General features: G+C 37.7%; 1 protein-coding gene across 1 annotated transcript in view; it reads right to left on the reverse strand.

Annotated features, from left to right (window-relative positions):
* Nucleotides 1-4,449: 4,449 nt before the first annotated feature.
* The window catches only part of FAM3C (FAM3 metabolism regulating signaling molecule C), a 31,915-nt gene continuing 18,296 nt past the window's right edge, over nt 4,450-18,068 (reverse strand). The window contains exons 3-10 of the mRNA XM_075429156.1: nt 16,837-16,941; nt 15,657-15,686; nt 15,116-15,239; nt 10,368-10,426; nt 8,900-8,950; nt 8,370-8,454; nt 6,078-6,204; nt 4,450-5,044 (exon numbers count right to left, since the gene is read on the reverse strand). Of these exons, the coding sequence (XP_075285271.1) occupies nt 4,955-5,044; nt 6,078-6,204; nt 8,370-8,454; nt 8,900-8,950; nt 10,368-10,426; nt 15,116-15,239; nt 15,657-15,686; nt 16,837-16,941 (671 nt within the window). The 3' untranslated portion in view covers nt 4,450-4,954. The remainder of the gene's footprint in view (nt 5,045-6,077; nt 6,205-8,369; nt 8,455-8,899; nt 8,951-10,367; nt 10,427-15,115; nt 15,240-15,656; nt 15,687-16,836; nt 16,942-18,068) is intronic.

Genomic DNA, 18,068 nt, shown 5'->3' on the forward strand with positions numbered 1-18,068 from the left:
ACCCCAGCCCGTCGGTCGGTTTAACGATGTGGTTCATAGAAACACTCCACAAACAATAGATTTGGCTCGGTTTGGAGTAGCTAACTGCAGCAAGGACATGGTAGTAAGAACTCAGGGAGGTGACCAGGAGTAGTAACTCCTTGAGCTGACTATGTTGCCAACACCAGAATATTGTCCAGCTATGGTTTCACACTTGGTGTGCATTGAAAACTCCAGGTTTTTAACACAAAACAAACCAACAAAACCAAAACCCACACAGCACGAATGAAGTGTGTTTGACAGCAGTTCTGCAAACAAAGCAGCTAGTGAAATAAACTCATTTTAGTGATTTCTATGCAAGAGCTCTAGGTAGAACCAAACTTCTGGGATTATCCAATGCTACAGCCACCTCCTGTAGAAGTTTTATGATCCCTCAGAATGTGCCAACATAGGAGCTCTCTCAGGAAAACAAGCAAGCAATGTACAGCAAGAAGGGCTGATGCCTCGGGGCAGGCACACTTTGCATTGATCAATGATTTTGTGGCAGTACAACTGCAAGTAACCTCTTTAACAAGCCCTCCTTGGTTTTGTTCACTCAGAACTAAACAGCACAAAGGCAAGACGGAACAGTATCGTACTCTCTGCTCAGACCGTATTAGGAATAATACAATTTTGACCAATTAAATAACCTTCAAATTTTAGTTGGGCTCAGTGGGAGTTTTTTTGGTGTGGGTTTTTTTTTTTTTCATTTGCTGATTGTCCTGTCATTCCAATGCTAAGAAACCACTCTAAACCTCTCTGAGCGCAAGACCAGCAAGAGCAACGGCATCAACCAGCTGCTTTGGGCTGCCTCCAGGGAACAAAAATTTCCCATAGAGGAGGGAGTGATTTCTGTGCATTTTACACAGTAGACAACGTAGCTGGACTACTACAGTGCTCTGTATTGATCCCTCCCTCCATGTATATTCTGAAGCCCTGAAAGAAAGTTTTCATTTCTACATACTTCAAAGGATAACACACAGACGATGTTCATTTTATTTACTAATACCTACAAAACTTAACACAAGGTGTCGTTATCTACATTGTGTGTTAGGTGATTTCAAGGCTCCTATGAGAGCTGAGATATAAAAGCCATAAATCAAGGCATTATCCACCAAGTTTTCCAGTGGGAAGGATGATTCAGCTGACAAGATGTGGGAACATGAGTCTGTACTGATAAAGACAATGCTGAAATATTCAAGGCTGAGGAAGATAATTAGTCAGAGAGGATTGCTGCAACATTTGGTAGGAAAAACACTTGCGGACTACATTCCACAGAAGACAGCACTCCCTTCCACTGCCATCCATCAAGCTCAAAGAGGAGACATGATTCCTCCTCAGCTGGGAGTGCCTTTTTTCATGTCAACAAGGGTGTAGCTGTATCCTGCTATGGACAACACCCTAAGAAAGGAACAGACCTTTTTGAGTGAATGGGTGATTACAGATTTACAGATTATAGCGATTTACAAAGGATAAATGTAAAATAAAAGGAATTGGGTTGCATGTTCTAGAAAGGAAAAGATAGGGCCAAAAAGAACATAAAAGACATCTAAGAGGAGAGTCATCAATTTTGAACTTGCAAAGAAGTAATCACTAATTTTCAGCAAAGGTTTGGATGGTACATGAGACAACCTATCCAGATAGATAGCTAAGCATAGAAGAAACATCTGAGGAACCTTTTTTAACCAGAGTCTATGAAGGATGCATTAGATCTTGTTTGCAAGGCTGAAAGGGCTGACTACAGGAGCAGCAAGGAGGAACTAAACGTGGCTTTAAGCTAGTATTGTCAGAACTGTAATGAAACATCTCAAGTAGAGCACGTTCTCTTTTGCCATTCTTCATTTGTTTTGCTTCCAGGGAGGCATCAGCAGGAGGTGGCTGAGCCCAGGTGTTTGTGCCTTTTTGGCCTGTTGCTCAGAGGGTGAGAAGCAAGGTCCCTTGTTTTCCTAGCACAGCATCAGAAGCTGCTGACATCTCGTGTTATCACCGAACAGGCCAAGAGCTGTTCTTGCACCCTTCCTGCTTTGACCTCAAAGTTCCCATCCAGCCTTCCAGGCTTCTTTTTATATTTTCTTAGCCAGGCCCCGTGTATTAAGGTTGGGGTATGGTTAGGCTGGACTCAGAGAGGTAAAACTGAAGAGGATTTCATCAATAAGGAGGCCCTTGCTTGGTATCCACCTTAGCTATGACCCAAGTCACTTTAAGGAGGCACTATAGCCCTTCCCACTCTTACACAGGCAATCCAGTCAGCATTTATGGTAGCAGTATTGCTACTATATATGCCTTCATCTTCACAACCAACAACTTCCTACCACCAGCTGTGGGAGAGGCCAGGGAGGCCAGAGAAGTAATCTTTGTGCTTGGTAACTCAAAGGAAAGGCACGTAGAGTATCACAAAATCTCGCTTCTTACGAGTAAGCATTAGAAAGCTTACCTCAACAGGGGGACACTGTAACTAGCTCGCTCCCCACAGAAGAGAAGAGATGGCACAGCAAGATCTTGTGCCAAGTCAACAGAACAGGATGACAGACAAGAGCAAGAAGACCCGATTTGCAGGGCCACTCCAGTATGAGTTTTGTATTCTCAAGGAAAGTCTTATTAAATATGATATGATACAGTTGTGAGGACATGGGTTAGAGAACAAGAGGAAGATTTCCATCAGTCACACAAATCAAATTTTTTTACACAGCTACAAAAATCATCCTACTATTGTATTGCTTTAAAATCCATTGTTTCAAAGATTCGTGGCAGGTGCAACTTTAAGGGGTTGTTAAGAGTCATAACATATTTATTCAATTCATACTGCCGAAAAAAAGGCACAAATTTAAAGGATACAAGGGCTAAAAGAGGTCTGCCTTTCATCTTATTTCCTCTCCCTTTCATTTTGTAGAGGAGATCTGAACTTTGTAATTTGATAAAAGACTAAATATTCATTAGCATTCAAAACCAAAAGAATGAAGACAAGAGTAGTCCAGGGAAATTATTAATGGATACAATTTTTTTTTTTTTTTTGTCTTAAGCCCCTGCCAAGTAGCTTCAAAATTTTCTGATATTATTCTGGATAGCAGAATAACCAATACTGGCATATACACTAACAAAACTGTACTTCTGTGAAAATTCCAGGACTTCAACAATTAGTTTTCCACAATAGCCTAATGTTGTAAGTCATTTTCTAATGGACAGAAGCAGGGGGGGGGTCATTTTGATGAAAAATTATACATGATTTTGACATGTCCTCCTACACAAGAAAATCTGAAAGATTTAACAACAGCAGTTTCACTGTATAAGGTGCATTTATTGCTGTTCTACATCAAACTTGAGGAAAAACCACATTATTTAACAAGCTAGTTAAACATACGTAACAACTCAGAATCCAGTCTTACTCAGGCATCACAGGTTATTTATTTGACTTACAAAGTAATTCCCAATACTGCTTGAAATTTTTAGTGCACAGAATTAATTTTGTCTCAGAAGACACCAACAATAGTATTTTGAGTGCCACTGTGCTCCATTCGAACTGTGGGTTCCTGAAAAATCCTTTGTGGCTTTTACCCCATGATTCTAGCTAGAAGTTTTTGAAGATTATACCAGAACTCATGACAGAAAGCTCCAAGAGATGATACCCACTTCTGTGTCAGCCCCTATTTTGTGAATACTGACACCATCAGTTATACCATTCTAACTTGGTTTCAGCAAAAGTTCAACCTGGCCTTACTTAAAAGAAACAGAAGCTTCCAAAGAAAGCAATGTTTGCCCGCAGCTCTGATACGAGCTAATGAATAAGGCCACTTCAACTTGGTCCATTTTTTCCTATTAAAAAAAATGATGAAGGAAATATTGTCAGTTAAGTTTAAACGTCACACATTGCATAACCCAAGACACAATGCTTTCTCTAACATCTCCCTGTAAGAGCAAATTGCCTCAGCTCACATTAGATGTAACACAGGTGGCAAAGCTGCACAACTGTGTGTCCTGAAACAACTCTCACTAGAAGGCAGACTGCTTTCTAACAGGTTCTTTGCGATGGGAAATTTATTTCTGGTGTTAGAACTAGAAGAGGAAGCTATTTCACTACGCAGTTACTACATGACTAGCCACTACAGCTGAACAGCCATAGGTAGAGTCGATAGTTAAGCAGCAGTACAAAAATTGCAATAAAAACCTGAACATGTTAGCGACAGTACTGCTGCTTAACATGCCAAGTCTCTTCTACAAAGTATATGTTATTTTCAAGTTAAGTACAAATCTTTCCAAGCTGCTTCTAAATATCATGCACACTATTTATATATTTACTTTTGTTCTTCCCCTAGTAAAAATAATTTATATTGTGCTTCCCACGGAATATCTGTATCACACTATCATGTATTCTTCCCTCGATGATTACTCAGTTTTGATGGGGGACTACAAAATAAATTTCTGCAGCACTTGGTATTAGAATAACCAAATAGCTTTAATAAAAAGTGATGCTGCCATTAAAAAGGCAGAGGATAAAAAAAATTAAAGCTTTTTATTAACTTATCACTAAAATCTACAATATTCCACAAAGGTTACATACTCACAGCAACATTATGCTGTTAAGAGAACAGTGTAACATTTGTCAGGATCTGTTTATTACCTGCATATGCATTTTATTAACCAGTCGATCTACAAGATATTATTTACCACAGACAAACTAAATAGTGTGCTTTTAAGAAACCTGCATAGAAATGATTTGATGTTTCTTTTAGTTTGGACATATTTACAAAAAGGATTTCTATGTGTGTTAGCAATAAATAATCTCAATATTCAAAATGTCAGTGCTCATGCACACACCGACAAGATGGTTGCATGCTTTAAAAATATTATTTACAGTATAGTCTCCTTCATAGCCCTCTCCCTAATGATAGCAGAAAGAGGATTTTCTTCCATATTCTTTCTCCTTTCCTTTTGTTTTCATTTAGTCTTGCTTCTGAGGGATACACCCTTCCATCTCAACAACTTCTGGCCAGCCTTCATACTTGTTTGTGTCCTTGTTGTTCTTTATATGCTATAAATAGAAAACACCAATCTACAATTAATGTAAAGTCATTTGGCCTTTAACTCGCAGGTTTAAAAGACACTTTATTTACTTATTTTCAGGCCATGGATGAAGATATCCACTATTAGCCTCTTGTGTTTTGTATCAAATATAAACTCCCACTATTCACCACTTAATCTAACTTGCTCAGACGAGCGTATGCTAAAAACAGTTAAGCCAAACTGGGAAAACATTTTTTAAATTTATTACGGATGTTTATTTAGGAAGAGAGGCAAGCAAGGAAAAGATCAACTGCATTAAAACATGAACCACTGCAAAAAAAAAAAAATAAGGATACTAAATTTACAAGGCACTGAAAACAGAGTCAGATTTTAAAGAATATTGTTTAATGTTGAATGTTCACCATTTTTGAAAATTAGAGGTTTGTTCTTCCACCAAGCTACCATCTGCAGTCAGGTGAGACATTACTGCCGCCAAGAGTTTGCCACTGCTCCTGCACTAGTTCCCAGTCCCTCGGAAAGCTGGCTGAAGAGAACACGCCTTCCCTACTCTCCTAGCACAAAGCTACCTTTAATGGTAATTAAAGGTAACAACGACACATGTTGAATTGTAACAGCTGAAGTATGGGAACATATTCTATTTCACAAATTTTGCTATGGCAGCAATAGTTTTCGACAGAAGAGTAAAGTGGGCAGCTGGGAACACCAACACCTCAACCACCACTCGTCTTTTGGAGGTCTACCATTGTTAGTGCATCTAAAATACAAGCATTAGGCAGTAAGGTTTGAATTCTTTAGCTTAACTGGATTCCTTAAAAAGGTAAGTGATCTAGTTATTAGGATAATAAGATCTACCCCATATAAGATTACCAAATAATTTTTTTGTACAGGAGGAGGCTAGTAAAGAAATAAATTTGAAAATAACACTGTGTCTCACTACCGCAATAGACACCCATCTTGAACAAATGCATGGTATTTATAAAACATGCTACACCTTTATTAATGTAAGCTGTTAAATTCCAGTAAGTTACAGAATCACAGACCTGTTCAAATGGACTTTTAGTCTTAATTCCTTTTCCACCACAGAAGACCCAGTTGTCTCTAAAGCCAAGGTTAGTAATAGATGTGCTTCCTAATTCAGCGATCAGTTTCCGTGCTTCCTCATTAAGCCTTGAACAAAAGAGAGAAGTTCAGTATGTGAACAAAATACACGCCCGTAGAGCTTTCATTGTTCAGTGGACCATTCAGCTTTAATTGATTAAATATAGTTTACGTCAGTCAATACTGGGCAAGATCTATCTTTCAAAATCAGATAAGGCTAGTTCTGAAATGACCTGATCTAATAAGCACTGCTCCTTAATATTACAGTCTCAAGGAACCAGCATACAAACCTATCAGTATGCCAACAAAAGCCAAGAACCCTCTCCTGTGAGAATTTATACATACATCTCAAGTCACGTTAGCAATTCTCCAAGCAACTAAAAAAGTCAACCTTTAAAGCAAACATTGTTTGCAGGCTCAACCTGAAGTGTACATAAAGTAAAAGCTATTTTAGATTAGAAGAATAGCCTAAATCTACTAAAAAAGTTCTTGTCTGCTTGGGTCAATTAATTCAAATTTCAGAATGCTGCCTCGCAGCACGGTTCAGTGCCTGTAGGTCTAAGTAGGATAATTTTAGTATGGAAGGCAAAATTATTCTGTAGGACGATAAATTATCATTCCAAAACCTCCAAATAACAGCTCTTTATTTCTTCCTTTCAGTTACTATATTTGCCCGATTACTAAAACAACACACAAAACTTCTGATTATTGCTACTTACTGAGATATAGTTGTATGACTCACTTCAGTGGAAATTATGAAAAAGATTAAGTACTTTGGAGGTTATTTGCACAACCCACACTCCAAGCTTCTCAAGCATTAGGGCAGCTTACATTTAAAACAAAAATCAAAAAAAAAAAAAATTTTATCTTTTAAAAATGTTGGTTCATCACAATTTCAATTGTTTTCAAGAACTGGCATTTATGATTACCATCAACCACGAGCCATAAGGTTTTGGCTAATTATGGAATATGCACTAATAAGCAGCAGTTCTCAGCTGCCAGCATGAATGGGCCAAATTCACCTTCTTGTTTAACTGATATTGTATCTACATACAAGCTTTCAAAAACATCAGCTGTGACACGATTATTTAAAACTAACTGTACTTGCTATCTAAAACATCCAAGAAAGGAAAAAGAGCAAAAAGTAGTAATAAAGCAAGTTAACAGAACAACAGAAGATCCAGCCTTGGTATAAAGAAACATTAAATCGCTTTCTTCTCCTAAAAGCAATGAATCTACAGACATTTAACTATTTATTGCAAATATTACACACTGCAAAGTCAGGACTTTGTCACAGAAAAGCTGCTCCTATATCAAAAACACAGACAAGTGGGGATAACAAATTCAATCAAAAAAGGAAAAAAACCGTACAGAATGCACTAGCAAAAAGTTAAATATTATTAAAACAACACAGAAAAGGAAAAAACCACTCTTAATTTTCACTATGAAAAGGAATCCTCTGGACAGGATGACTTAAGTGAGGAGTAGATTACAATACAAATTCTCCAGCAATTTTTAGTATCTATTAAAGCTGACTGAATTTGGGAAGGTTGGAAGATACTGCTTAAAGAGAACTAAAACCTCTTAAGACTACGTCTACATTAAGAAATTTAACAGTTTTAGGGTAGAACAGTCCAAACACTGAGGCCAAGAAGTACAAGGCACACACTAGTAACCTCTCAGACTTTGTAAGAAAGGATATAGTTGAGGCCTATTGGGAATGGTTTCTGCACCCCTGTAACCACTGAACTCTGTCTTCCAGTTGATCTGAGAAAAGTGCTGGATGGAACAGACCAATTTCCACCAGAATACAGTCTCACAGTCATGTTCCTATTTCCTATGCCTGGACATATTTGAATTTACTAGCATAAAGACAGAAGGAGTTATCAGCAATAGGAAAATCAGCACATCTCCAAAAAGACAGATCTCCTGGGCAGCACACTACCAAAAAAAAAAAAAAAGAGGTGGGGACAAGTTCTAGGAGAGCAGCTAGAAACCTACAGGGAGGATAAGGGTATGATTTTAAAAAGAAGTACAATGCTGATCGTATGTCCTACATTGTGTTCTTGTTGCTCGAACCTCTTTTCTCAGAAGCAAAAAAACTCAACTACGTGTACTGATACAGCAACTGCTCATTAGTCAAATATTAATCTCTAGCCTTTTCAGATTTTCAAACACTTGTGATATTTCTGCAAAAGTTTAAGCAATATTTACTATATAAATCAACGACATACTTAGTTGCACCATCATCATATGTTGCCATTAACACTATCGTTCCATCCTGGATAGACTTCAGAAATTCAATAAACGGTGCCACATCTAAAAAGAGAGAGAACACAAAGCTGTTTAATAACAAGCAACCATTTTCATACTTAAAAGCCTGCAATGTCTTCCTGCAAAGACATTCCTTTTAAGACTATTTGTAAATGTACTTATAAGTTTATAAAAGGATGCTAAGTGAGAGAAAGATAAAATGCATGACAGAACTCTCTCGTTTTATAGAAAGAGTTTCATCCCTATTGTGTAAAGACATAACCACCACTGGGAACTACTGGGGAGAACAAATGTGTTCGATTAACCACACCATTCCCACCCACCTCACCTATTTGCGTATCTGAAGTTACAGTCTCCTCACAGTTACAAAGGTAGAGGTGAAGCACTCCCTTAACTATCACCTCAAACCACCACACCACAGGAGCAGGGGGCTGAAGAGGTGGGAAAGAGGCATTTCAGTTGTTTAACCAGCTGAAGTAACTGCACCTACCTCCTCCCCACATGTCAAAGAATTTAGTGTCTAATGGTTCTCCTGTTTTACCTAGAGAAAAAGAAATATTTGGTGTCACCAAATATAACCAAAATTATTTTACAGACATGCCCAACTCCTCTTAATGACTCTTTCAGAAGACAGCACAGAAATCAATTACTATAGTAACTCTTATCTTTTATGAAGATTACTCCTTAAAGAACATAGCAGTTTGTGAAAAGGTGCAGAAGAACGTAAGAAGAAAAAAACAGAGAGGATGCAAACTTATGATTTTGCTTCAAGTGGAATATACAAAATAAAACAAAAAGCCCACAGCCTCTAAAACCAATAAAAAAAATGCACTTCATAGATTTCCCCCCCCCCTTTTTTTTTTTACGTTGTTTTTTCAAAAATACATAGTACAGCTACAGGTTGCCTTTAGTGCCACATGGAAAGTAAGAAAGACTAAAATGACACTGCACGTTTTGCTATAGACTGGAAATTCTTAGTTGATTTAAACATCCAAAACAAACAGAAGAAAGACGACAATACATTAATCTTATTAGATTTTTTTTTTCCCTATGCTGTCTACAAAGGCAGTATTTGATAGAAAGTAGAGTTTTCTTTTTAATACACACATTTGTTTTAAGTTTAAAAGACAGGGAGAAAGACTGGCAGCTATATAATGCAAAGGCAGGTATCTTGGTTTTGAACAGATTGAGACAATTTAGGAGGGCAAAATAGGATTAGCTGAGTATTGTTCAACTCATGCTTTAGATGACATACACCTGAGTACAATCCAAAAATAACATGAATTTATATTGCAGTGAAATGACAAAGTGCTATCTCAGTGTTACAAGGAATTGCTTCCTACACATTAAGGACAAATCTGCCAGTACCGACATTCAGTTCAGCTTTCAAGGTGACACACAGGTAAATCTGTTTGGTTTTAATGAAAGTTAAGAATCCGCAACACAATTACATAACACGATGTATTTTTGGGACAAGAACTGTAGATATGGACTAATCAAATTCACTGATTTCAAGCTAGGAAATAATGAACTGGTCTTTCGATGTAGTAAGAGAATTGTTAAATAAGTTTCACTGAAAAGAGAGCAACAGAAGAATTTAGTCTACAAAATTTTATTAGTGGTGGCAACACAGAAAGTCAAAAGAAGTAGCATGGATCTCATACCTTTTTCCATTTTGTATGTGCATTAGGAATTTGTCTCACACATCACAGAGACAGTTACCTCCACTCCACATTATTATTTTTACTACACATTCCTAGAAACAAAAATGCACTGAGTTTTTCTACTTCCTAACAAAAAGGTCTAAGTGCCAAGATCTGACATTATCTCAGTATGAAGATTCTGAAGACTTCCTTTTCTCCTCCTGCTTGCTTTTCACCATCCCTGTAGTATTGCACTTTAAGTTTCAGATATAATTTGAAAATTAAGACAGTCTGCTCACTTAAAATGCCACTTACCATTGACCAAGGCCACATTTATTCCTCTGCCAACATTATTTTTAACTCCACTCATTAAACTGAAACAAAAGAAACAATTTTATTTTTAATAGTACTATTTTCTGATGTGAAGTATTTCTGTTTTTTAAATAGCACCAATCAAATTGTAAGAGATACATAGTTGAAAGGCCACATGTTCATGAGTACTTAAATGCAGCAAAGTCTCCTTGAATTAATCCATGTGCTCGTATGGCACCACTGAATTGAGAACAATAATCAAATATCCCCAAGTTGTATCCATTTCATTTGATCATTTGATCGCTTTGATCACCCTGGTTTCAAAGTATGTGTGTATATCAAAAATGCCAGCAAAAAAAAAAAAGAGCCTGAAACAAATAATGATTTGAGGAGCTTAGCACAGTCATGCAACCAACATTCTAAGCTTTTTTGTAAGCACATGATGAACAAAAATGCATGAATGAGTTTAAAAGCTAACTGAACACAGGTATTTAATTTTAAATATTGCAGCATCACACTGAGAAAGAAAGTCAAAGCAGTTAGCTACTTGTACCTATGACAGGAAACCTAAACCCAAGAAAAACAGTTCATACACTGATGGGACTTTAAACAAAAGTTGAGTATAATCTTGGAGTACAGTTACACATCCCAACAAAGCCATGACAGTCTATACAGCAATTGCTTGGCCAAACTCAGAGTGGCAAAGGAGCTGGGAAGCATAGACACGTTGTGAAATGGAAGCCCTTCGGAGCTGTGAGGAAGAGCTAATGGGAATGTCAAAACTGTCAGCTGGGGTGCTGTGCTGTCTTTGACCACAATGGGTGGATGACTGCAGTGAGAGGAAGCTTAGAGACCTCCTCATCCCTTTTCACTGGCACTGCATAAGCCTCTCTGCACTGCCTCCAGGCCCCAAATGTCCCAACATTAACATTTTGAAGCTACCAGTAAGAGAGTTACAAAAAAAAAAAAAAAAAAAAAAAGAGAAATAGGAGTAAGGGTTGAAACTACCACATAAACTAAGATAACAAAGAAGTCTCTAGCTGAGATTCAAGGAAGCACCTCAGCACAGGCATACAGGTGTACGCGTCTCATCAATGACAAACACACTCTAACAGATGCTTTCATTCCATCCTGATGAGGATTTCTTTCACCTCCCCAGCTTGCTTTAGGAAGTGGCTGCAGATGTGTGCAGCCCTGTTACTTTCAGAACTTTTTTCACATTTCTTCCACAATCATGAGATTTTCAGGTCACACCTGAACATTCATTCTAAGCAATGTTTCAGCAGGACCGCATCTTTACACGCCCAACTGCAACACCAGCTTTCTGATGCTAGCTTACTAGTGCTATGCTAGAAACAAGAAATGGTCTATCACAGAAATACTACAAAAATCCTCCTCTTCGATGCTATCATTTGCACCCAGGATGAAGACAGAAGCCAAAATTTAGAGGAATGCCAAACTTGATAGACAACTATCAGGAACAGACTCAGTATTAGTTAGTTCAGAGAGGCCATGAAAGACTACCGGTTAATGGTAACTCTTGGTACAGCGGCTTAGGTTTTAAAAAACGTGTAATCAGAGATGAAAGACTCCATATTCTTCGTTAGTCCTCTAAGTTATACCATCTGCCAAAAATTCGGATTAAAATTAAAACCCTGTTTCAGTAACTTCTGAAACAGAAGATCTGCAATTTTCTGATGAAATACAGAATTCAGTCCTGGTTAGTAGGGAACTCCAGAAGTATTTTAGCCACTGGAGGATCATTTCTTTCCTCATCACACGATTTTCAGGTCATGCCTGAGCATCCATTCTAAGGAACAGAAACAAGGGAAATAAAGACTGAAAACATAAATAAAAAAACCCTGTAAAGCTCTGAACACATTCCTTTCTTCATATAAAATTTAGCGGACATTTAATTTACCAGTAAGAACTTCCTTTTATTTTAACCACAAAACTCTCTGCAAATGAGTGCCTGTCAAAAAAATCCAATAGTGGGGTGACTAGACACTGAAAATACACACATACATAACAAGTTATAAAGGATTTCAGACAACAAAAAAATCCTGAAGATACAAGAAATACTAGTTCTTAAAGGAATGTAGCATGACATTCTGCCATAAGGTTACTGCAGCACAAGCACGCAACTACCTTCTTAACAGAAGTAAAACTGCATGGAGAAGGTGCTGGTAAAGAAGTATAGCGATATCTCCCCTTATTCTAAAAAGCCAATGAAGTAGCAACTACAATATTTAACATTTTGATGATGAATATAGTATGTTTTTTCTACTTTGGACTATGTCCTTCCAATATAGGAGAACAAGGCCATAACTGAAGAGTTCTGCTGCACAGCAGAATTCCTATTTCACACCAAAATATCTATACAACTAAAAAGAAAATTTGAGAAATTAAATGCATTCTGTATTATATGAGCACCTTTAGTGCTCTCATAAACCAGGTGATATCCTTATGTTTAATACACAGCAGAAATCCTACAGTGTAAATATCACTGACAAATCAGAAAAAAGGCATTTTGCAGGAGTGAGTTCACAAAACATCACTAAAAAAAGAGATACTAAAAGAAGTTCTTTCAGAGCTCTGAGACACTACTTTACACACTTGAGACAGCCTGTGCACCAACTACAGGTTGTAATGTGACAGTCTTCTCACAGGAGGGCAGCCGTTCATCAGTTTTAGAATTCTTCCGACCATTTACAATCAACAAGTTACGGGAGCTTTTGAAAGGTAAGTCAAATGTCTTACGAGCAAAGCAGGAGATCACATAAAATTCATCAAGTTTTCTGGTGGACCTTTAAACAGACATTACAAGTTCTCCTCAGAAGGAATTCAGAAATATTTTTGCCAAGGGAAACTGGACTTAAGACTCCAACGGGTATGCACTAAGGTGTGCACTATTATTAAAAGATTAGAGATTGTATTAAAAGAATATAAGATTTCTTGTCAGCAACTACTTTCTTTTCATCACTTTCTTCAGTGAAATATTCAGTAGAGGATTTTTTTATTTTTTTTTTTGGACAGGAACAACAATGTTTTCAGCTAAGCAGTAAGCGAGACATTTCACAAAAAATATCAAACTCTACAATCCTGAAGTTAAAGTATTACTTGCACTCCCACAACTTTTAATCACTGAATCACACTTCTTAAGCTTCCTAGCAACCACAAGGAGAAGCTGGCAAGTTTTGTAACACCGACAAAACTACCATGTAGAGAGATTAGATAAGACTGTCTAAGGCCACAAGGCAAATCAACAATAAGAATGGAAAGCAGAACCTAGCACCTCTGGGTTAGTGCGTGCCAACAGTGAGCTCATGCTTGTATTGCACGTGCTCCCCGACTACACCGTGATGCTCAGTTGCAAACGCGCTCCTACACAAGTGAGCAAGCTTGAGCTAAGGCAGCCTCAGGGAAGAATGGCTTGAAATTTGTGTCGTGCTCGTGTTTCTACCAACAATGCAAAGCAAAGATGCTGCACATGCTTAGCTGTCAGGGAAAAAAGCTCCCATTTCAATTCACTACCTCTTAATTGCTAGAGTCAATGCTAACACCAGTCTTCTGCAAGATCATCTTACATCATCTTTCTAGTCTGTAAGACTAATCTTACAGTGTTATTTTAGACAGTGAAGTGATGGAAAACGTAAACCAATACTTACTACATGGGGTTACTTTGTTCACAGTACAGTTGCCATTTGCTCTAGAATTAATTAGCACTGAGTGCTGTACATGCTATCCGAACCACTCTGTGCTAACACAGCGTGGGCTGGGAAACAGTTAAACTGTAATAGTCTAAATGCAAATGGAAGGCAAAGGCTTGTAAAGTGTGACTGATACTTCAAAGATCTCCTTCCGACAACACTAACATTGTGTCTTTTCTGACATGTGACATGCAAAATTGAGTGGACAGATCACGTTACACGAAGCTGCACTGCACGCTCTGGGTGGCAACGAGCAGGACAACCTAAGTGCAAAGAAACAAAGAGTCTAAAAATAAATATTAATAGTTCCATTATGGGGATTACTGAAAGGTATTCAGTTAAATAGTATAGGCATAGGATTGCTGATAATCCTGTGTGAAAAACACAGTTATTAGAAACATAGGACTTAAACTCAAACTGTGATTCAAGCAGTTCCTTTCCTCATTTCACAATTACTTTAAGTTTATTAACTTTAGTTACCATGAGCAGAATTAAACAACTACTGATCATTAAAATACTATTTTTCTCTTTTGAAGTAATCTTTAAAGAAGAGGAAAATATGTTCGGGTATTGGTACTATGGTAGTTTAAAAGATGACTTGAAAAAGACAGTTCTAGAGCACAGTTCTCGCTGATGACATTTGACTAGAAACATCGAGAGTAATTACTTAAAAATACAGTTGCGCACTGAATTACTATTAGAGGCACAAGAACAAGTTACTCGGAGGCAAGTTTGCATCTGACTTGACAAACTAATGCTTAAAAACTATGTCAAATGCTTAAAACTACCAAACTAATCAGTCTGTAAACCTGAAATAAAGGTTAAGCTATCTTTCATGTATTAAGTGTACATTTCTGCATTTACTGCAGAGTATTGTGTGCTTCATCAGAGATTAAGTTATAACGCAATATAATTTCTTCACATTTTCAAACCATTGGCAAAACAAAACCTATGAAGAATCATTTAAACTACCGATTCTGTGTGCAGAGTGATCCAAGACAGCATTTGAAAGAGACAGAGACAACAGGTAAAAATACTTACACGTTATCTTCTACACAAATTTTAGGTCCAACTACATTCGCTGCTCCACTTGCCATTTTGAACGCAAAATGCTTTTCAGGACAAGCTTTAGAGATCCCACATTTGTATCTTGGAGGTTTTGTAGCTTTCAAAAGGAAATAAAACAGGATTTTAGAGACACCACCACAAGCAGGCTAACAGAGAAATCTCAGTTTTCTGCAGAAATTCACGGAAAAGAGCAAAGACAAATGGTATCTCATCTGCAGTTTCATAGCAGCTTAAAATAATCTAGGTTCCTGCAGTACCTCATTATTCTACTTCTTGCTCTCACCCTGCTACTTGCTCTGGCACTGCCATCAAAAGCCACAAGACAAAACAACAAGTGAAATGCTGGCAAAAAACAGACTTTACCAGAAATTTAGGAAAATCAAGAAAGGAGGAAAATTAGTTTCTGATTGCATTTAAACTGCAATTAAGAATTTTTTAACTACGAAAATTCAACAGTCTTTCTGTTATTAGCAAAAGGAAGCCACAGCAGTAACACATGCATATGAACACTCACAGCGTGCAGCTGCATCCAGTGCTGATCTAGCTAAAATGCAAAAAGAAAGTTTTACAAAAATGTTACTATTAAAATGTCGTTGGCTATAAAATATCCTGTAAGTTTAAAACCTTTCTGTAATCCTATAAAAACAGGTTGGTTGAAATGAAGCATCAAATCCATCTGAACATTATGTTGCAATATAAAGCATTAACCTTTACAAAAGCGATCAGGGACCACATTTAGAAGCACTGCCTTAATTTATGACTCTCCAATTAACACAAAGATCCACAGAGATACAAAACCACTAAGGGTCTCTGGAGGTGTGGGCACTAAAGTGAAATGAATTCCCTTCTTAGACCTTCACCAGGATGGGATTCCTTTCACCTAACACTGGAAACCTGCAGCTCGGCTGCATTTGAATCCAACCATTCACGACTCCCTTTCTCGGTACAGGAAGAGACACAAGTGACCTCATCAGGCACATATCTACAACAGATCTGTAATAGTTAATGCCACCTGTGTCTTTTCAACAATCACTAAAGATGCCTCTGGTGACTGGCTCACACTGTAGTAATCTGGAGTTAAATAACGCTAACCCCACCCACATACCTAAAACTGTCTTGGTTTTTTTTTCTGTAATGAAAAGCCCTTTTCAAGATAAAGTTAGTTCAAAACACAGACTCTGAATTTTAAGTCACCTCAGCTGCTAATCCTATTCTGTGTAGAACCTGGGCACATCTGAAATGTTTTAATTACTGCACGTTCAGCTGTACATGGCAGTCTATCTGTGCAAGCCAAAAAAGCCCATCCAAAACACAAATTTTGAATTGCTTAAGCAGCAGCAAGGCAGAGTGTAGATTTCCATAAACATCATTCAAGTTGCCTAGTTTGCTACTCCAGACTACAACTGTAAGTACCTGTAAACAGAAAAAGCAGGTAAAACTATGCATACTTGCCAGGCAAAAGAATCAAACTGATTAAGAGAGTAAATTAAATATTTCATACAGAAAATAACTAAATGTGCACATTACGTATATGTATAATATATATAAAAAACCAACAACAACTACACACAGATTAAAAATAAACACAGAATTCTTATGTGTAAGAGCCTAAGTCAAGCTTAAAGCAAAATGAATACGATATTCTTGATGATGGCTCAAGTAAATATTAATAGAAAATAAAAATAATCACTTACCAAATATGTGTCCTAAATTTGCATCCATTTTTATTTCAAACACTTGAGATATGACATAAAATGTCAATAAAAATATTGCTACGACTACTACCAACTTTGCAGCACCTATTCAGAAGCAGAGAAAAGTTTCAAAAAATTATCTACAAACAATAACATTAAGTTTATCAATATTAACTATATGAGAAACGCATACCAGATTACATTAAAGGGAACTCAGAAACAGGATGATCATTTGTGGGTTTGCTAAACAGAAGCAATCTTCAAGAAACGGATGTTATAACGTAGGATGTGACGGAGCCAGTCCAGCAGGTTACCACACCGAACACAGACCCTGCTCTCGGATTTCTCTGGCTTCAATGCTTATCTGACACCACAGCACACCAACTCAGCGCAGCAGCCAGGAGAAACCACAGACTTTGCCATGGAAATCCAGCTTAACAACATGAATTAAACTGATCTAACTGGCTGCTGTTCAAAGGGGAAATTCCCACCTCCCACCACAACCGCTTCCCTGTTCTTAGCCCCGCGTACCTGTTTCCTCATATGTTCACCAGTACTCCTTTTTTTCACCCCCCCTCAAACTGACCTACCTCTGTTCTAATGTATGGCCAAGACTGAGTGATTAGCTGATCTGTTCATATACTGTAGCTTGGATGCTTTGGTTACTCAGGTCTGAGCATTACATTAAAAAGAAATGAAAAAAATCAACCATTCAACAACCAAAAAGCCTCCTCAGCTCCTTTTCAACAAATTTCAATTATTGACCTTCAAAAATCCAGTCTGAAGACTCAAAAGAGCCAATTTAAAATGCAACAAAAAGCAGTACCTCTCCCCTCCCCCTTTTAATAGGTTGAAGTCTCAGGTAGCTTGAAGTTTTACAAGCCTAACTTTCTCCAGTGCTGAGCAGTCCAGCTGCCTCCTGGGAGAAGAGCTGGAAGCACACCACCACGGCAATGTACATCAGAAATGGAAGCTCGGGTGTATGTGGTACTGCCACAAACCCCGCCATTTTTTAGCACAATTTTCAATAGATTTTTACAGACTACTCCACTCTTAACTTATCATAAAACACTAACTGATTGAGAGTAGAAGTTAGGCAAGGAGGCATCTGATCAACATCCTGCCTCCCCGTCACACACCAGTACATCAAACTCTTTGGAAGAAGCAACCTTGCGGCACACTTCTGTTTCTCAGATTGCCAGCCAAATGTATCCTTCAGAAAAAAAAACACA

This window comes from Opisthocomus hoazin, chromosome 8 (genome assembly GCF_030867145.1).
Source record: "Opisthocomus hoazin isolate bOpiHoa1 chromosome 8, bOpiHoa1.hap1, whole genome shotgun sequence".
In the NCBI taxonomy this organism is placed as follows: domain Eukaryota; kingdom Metazoa; phylum Chordata; class Aves; order Opisthocomiformes; family Opisthocomidae; genus Opisthocomus; species Opisthocomus hoazin.